Here is a 5,054-nt window from a genome sequence, read left to right on the forward strand (position 1 = left end):
ATTCTCAAAACAGCATCTCTCCAGAGTATTAAAGTATTTTTAAAAGATAATTAAATCTGCTTATATTCCTTAAACGGCTCCCATTATCCTCAGAAAACAACCCAAAGTCCTTATTCGACCTACAAGACCCTACATGATCAAGCCCCACCCAACCTTCCCAACTCCTGATGCTACTCTCGTCCTCACTTATACCACACTAGTCTTCTGTGAGTTGGCAGAACACGTCTCAAGGCCTTCACTCTTGTTCTGTCTACTACTCAGAGTATTCTTCCCATTGTTCTTCTTCACATTGTTAGATCATTCTCATTCTCTAAGTCTCAGCTTAAATATTATCTTAAACAGTCCTTCCTCAAACCTCCTTTTAAAAGTACAAAGCCCCATATACCTCTATCCATCCCAGTAAGTCTAAAACAGTATGCTATTTCCTAAATGGCACTAGCATGATCTCTAATTATTTTACTTGTTTATGACCCTTCTTTATAATGTAAACCCATCAGGGCAGCAGGAAAATCTGTCTTGTCAATGTATCCCCAGATAGATAATAAGGCACGTGATAAATGTGCTGAATGAATGAATTAATGAACAAATGAAAAATTAATGAACAAATGAAAAGACCAGTACTTAAGCTGTTTGCTAACAAAATCAATAGGGTCTACCCCCAGAAGGCCAAAGACCTAAAATAAACAAACAAACATCTAGCATCAACTCTGTACTTTGTCTAAGCAAGAAAATATAGACAGAAAAAAAAAAAAATCAGGGTAACTGCCACTTGTACTTTCAAATGTACTGAGACTAAACAGCATACAGTTTTAGTTACAAATAAGCTAAAGAGAAAAACTAAGCCACAGATCAACTTTTACCTTGAATCAGATATAGGTTTGGATGCCTTTCTGCCTTTAATTTTAAATTCATGGGATGTTCCTTCAGGTTCTTTCTCTGCTTTGAAAGCCACATTTGGTGGCACAGGAGGAACACGAATTCGCAACCCAAACAAATGCTTCTTCTTCTTTATTTCTTTCCCAGACATAAACCTAAATTTTTAAAAACATTAGCTAAAAATTTAAAAACTGAACACATATACATGGCAGACCCTAACTCATAACTTTCAGATATAGGCCATTATACATGAAAGCCCACCCAATACTACGAAAACTCCTTCCTTCCCCTTGCCTTCCTGGATTCTTATCTGCTCCGAGCCAGTCCACAGTAGGATATGATGAGGGGGCAAAGGGGAATAGGACCAGAAGAGAGAACAACACATGTCTACTTTTCTTTTTAAACATGCCATCTAACTTTTAAAGGAAGGAAGAACAGCACAAAATGGTATCTTTTTTACTCCCAATATGTCTTTGCATATTTTAATATCAACTGTTACAAACAGCTCAAAAAAGGTTTAGAAAAAGGAGAATTTTATTTCAGAATCAGTCTGAGGAGAGAAACCCTGGTCAGATATACTAAGTAATAGCGTTGAAAAAGAAAGTAGGAGGTTAATCCTAGAGGCCAAGAAAACAAAAGAATAGGAGTGTCTAGGGTGCCAGATCTGGAATTGGAAATAATCTGGGGCACAGAAGTGTTATTTCAGCAGAGTGTGGACTTGGGCCTCTGAAAAATATGCTCCTTAGCCCTTTCATTTAGTATTTAAAGTCCTTATTCCCAAATACCTCCATCTAACCTTTCTCAACTGGAACTTGCCTGGCCACAAGAACCTCTACAGTTGTTTGGACTGTTCTTCTACTTTTACACAGGTTTATGTACAAGGAGCCCTCATTTCTACCATAACAGGAACAGACGTATTTCTGGCACACTTGGAATTCAGAATTCATTGCCCCATAAAATATCTTTACCAGTACCATAATTGCTCATGTACCTTATGGACTTTGAGCTGGTCTAAAGATCTAGCCACTAGTAATTATAGTATTATCTAATGACAAAATGCTGTCAACATCAAAACAGCAACTTGGCACAAAAATTTTATAATTCAATAGTTTGTTGGAATGAGCATAATATACATTTATAAAATTTCTATTGAATTTTGAAAGTATTTTCAAGAAATATAGATATGCTAGTTTAAAACAAAGGAGGGAAAAAGAGCTATACAAAAATATATCAAATAATATCACTTAATTTTCTTATGCCACTCAAAGCAGTATTAGTTTTCTATAACTGATGGCAACAACTAATCTTAAAACAAAAGATCTCAGCCTTTTAAAAAACCCATATTCTCTACAATATTTTTCCCTATCTTTTGCATATTCCCAAGACCTAACAAGATTTTATTTTACTTTCAATAGACTGCATTATAGAAATAAGTTATTACTGAATATGCTTTTTCAACAGAACAGGCCAAATTTCCCTGGAGATACTGATATGCCTCCCACCCACCATTCCCAGGAGGATTACTCTTCCCTTCTCTTACCCTTGAGAATCACTGCTTTACTCTAACTGCAAGAGAATAGGACATTAAAATGTTTAAAATGGTATACACTTGCTCTATACACCAATCCCACAATTCTTAAACAATGCTATTATTCCTTCTACTTACTAAATGTCTCCCTCATAGGGATACATAAAATAAATCAACTTACATGGTCTTGTAATCATTTAATGCCTCCAGAACATGCTCATATCTTTCAGATTTTGGTGTGTCTGCCAGCTGTGAAGTATCAAGAAACAATTTAACGTGCTACAATTTCATCAATTAGTAATATACAGGTGCTAGATAGAGGCAATGTGAATTCAGAGGAAAATTGTATTGACTGGTAGTCAGAAGACTTAAATTCTAATTTCAGGTCCTCACTAACTATGTGACCTAGGGCCATTTAACCTCCCAAGGTTTATTTTCTCACTTATGAAGAGGGGATTATAAATCTTGCACTTACTACTTTACTAGTTCATTTTATAGATCAAGTGATATGTTTGTGAAGGAACTTCGAACTGTAAAATACCACAAAACTGGGATTTTATTATTAGTTATTGTTAAATTTTATAACCAGGGGAAATAATACATTAGAATTATTTTAATATTTATGACCATAACAGCTTCTAATGGATATCAATAGAAAGGAGTATAAAAAGTAATGAAAAACATACCATTTATTTCCCAATACCTCTAATATTAGCATAAACCAATAATTTATAATTTTTAAAAATACCATGAAATTGGGAATTTTATTTTCATGACAATTATAGACTTTAGTTGGCCCAAAACGGCTAATTTTTTTCATCATTACAAACCATTTTAAAATCTAAATATTCAATTCTAGAAAATATTTTATTTTGTTCCAGTAGGCCTTTCTCCCAGGCCTTTCTGCCTCTTCTTCAAAGTTAAAGGCCCATTAGCAAATATTTCTAAATTATAAAATTAAAACCACATTCTGAATTAAAACCATAAAGACTTATTTTAAAAAGCCTCCAAAATATCATAGTTGACTTTCAAAATTATAACCATTCATATTCTTTACCAGTTGAAACTCCCAAATCTCAGAACTGTTTTAAATGAGTGCGCAAACAAATCTACCAAACAGAAATGTTGTAGGCTAGAAGAGGCTTATAAGTCATTTACTGCAACTCTATTTTTACAGATAAGTCAACAAATATAAAGGTTAAATAAGCTGCTCAAATTCACCTGGCTAGTCTGTGAGAGAGCTAGAACCTGAACCCAAGTGACAATAAGTCCATTCATCACCCAGCATTCACTGAGAGCCATGTGTTGGATGCTTAAAAATGTATGAAATAGGACAGTTAGGTGCTCATGATTCTATGCCATATCACCTCTTCCTATTGTAATTTCTGAAGTGTCCAATGATAGAGAATTGCTATTAAAGGAGAAATAATGGAATCAGACTTTAAAGCTTGAAAGAGACCCTAGATTCAACCTTCCACCAGTTTTGCAATCTTTTTTATAGTGCATAGTTATTCAACATTGGATTAATTATTACCACTGATAAAAGCTGATGAGGCACCTACAGAGGAAGCCCATTTCATAGGTGGGAAAAACCTTCCTCCCTGGAACTCTACTATTCACTCTTTCACAGACAGCTTTTCAAATATTTGAAAGCAGATTTCATGTCTAACTACAAAATTAGGCCAAAGTTTTTAACAGCTATACCTCATCATTATTTCATATTAAGATTTTGGCTAATTCTGTCCCCTTCTGGATCCCCACCTTATCACCCCAACTCTGAAATCTTATCAGATAAACTGCCATCAAATTAAGTTCTCCTATCACATGCCTATTTGTATTTATGCCTAAAAGCAGTTTATAACTCTTAATTTTGTTTTCAGCTCAATGTTCCAGATGATCGTTACTCTTGATTCTGTCAACTTTCTTGTATTGAGGGTAGAGACAAAGACAGAACTCTGTGGCCCTCCATTAAAGTCTTCTCAAGAAAGTTTCCAAGCCATTGACTTTGTTAATATTTTAATTAGTTACAAATCCATTTAATTTTTACTTTAATCAGTTCATTTTTCAATATCTTATCTGAAATCAAGTTATACTATATCTACACCATGCCCACAGCACTTGACAAACTAGTGTTCCTACTCATATCAAAAATGAAACCAGGGTAGTGCCGGCCTGTAGCTCACTTGGGAGAGTGTGGTGCTGACAACACCAAGTCAAGGGTTAAGATCCCCTTATCGGTCATCTTTAAAAAAAAAAAAAAAAAAAAAACAGGGTTAACATGACTTTCTTTATTGCTTGCTTTTTAAATCTTCACAAACCATGTATCTGAAAAATCTGCTCTACGATTTTCCCGAAAATCAGCAACAAAACTGACTTCCTTATTTTTTTTTTTTCTTTTGACTTTTTCCGTGTCCGGCAACGGATCGCAACCCTCAGTGTTGCCCCCGTACCGGCCAGGGTTAACATGACTTTCTTTATTGCTTGCTTTTTAAATCTTCACAAACCATGTATCTGAAAAATCTGCTCCACGATTTTCCCGAAAATCAACAACAAAACTGACTTCCTTATTTTTTTTTTTTTCTTTTGACTTTTTCCGTGTCCGGCAACGGATCGCCACCCTCAGTGTTGCCCCCGTACCGGACCGGGGACC

At 35.0% G+C, this 5,054-nt stretch overlaps 1 protein-coding gene across 5 annotated transcripts in view; it reads right to left on the reverse strand.

Annotated features, from left to right (window-relative positions):
- The window catches only part of MTF2 (metal response element binding transcription factor 2), a 65,823-nt gene that overhangs the window by 9,990 nt on the left and 50,779 nt on the right, over nucleotides 1-5,054 (reverse strand). For 4 of the 5 annotated variants that reach the window (XR_551755.1, XM_008589546.1, XM_008589544.1 and 1 more), the window contains 2 exons: nucleotides 2,586-2,653; nucleotides 861-1,031 (listed from right to left, as the gene is read on the reverse strand). Coding sequence is in view for 4 of the 5 variants with exons in the window: in XM_008589546.1 (XP_008587768.1) it covers nucleotides 861-1,031; nucleotides 2,586-2,653 (239 nt within the window). In the remaining variant the exon portion in view is untranslated. The remainder of the gene's footprint in view (nucleotides 1-860; nucleotides 1,032-2,585; nucleotides 2,654-5,054) is intronic. The other variant, XM_008589545.1, reaches the window with a different exon arrangement.

Source organism: Galeopterus variegatus, unplaced genomic scaffold, assembly GCF_000696425.1.
Source record: "Galeopterus variegatus unplaced genomic scaffold, G_variegatus-3.0.2 Scaffold5508, whole genome shotgun sequence".
Taxonomy (NCBI): domain Eukaryota; kingdom Metazoa; phylum Chordata; class Mammalia; order Dermoptera; family Cynocephalidae; genus Galeopterus; species Galeopterus variegatus.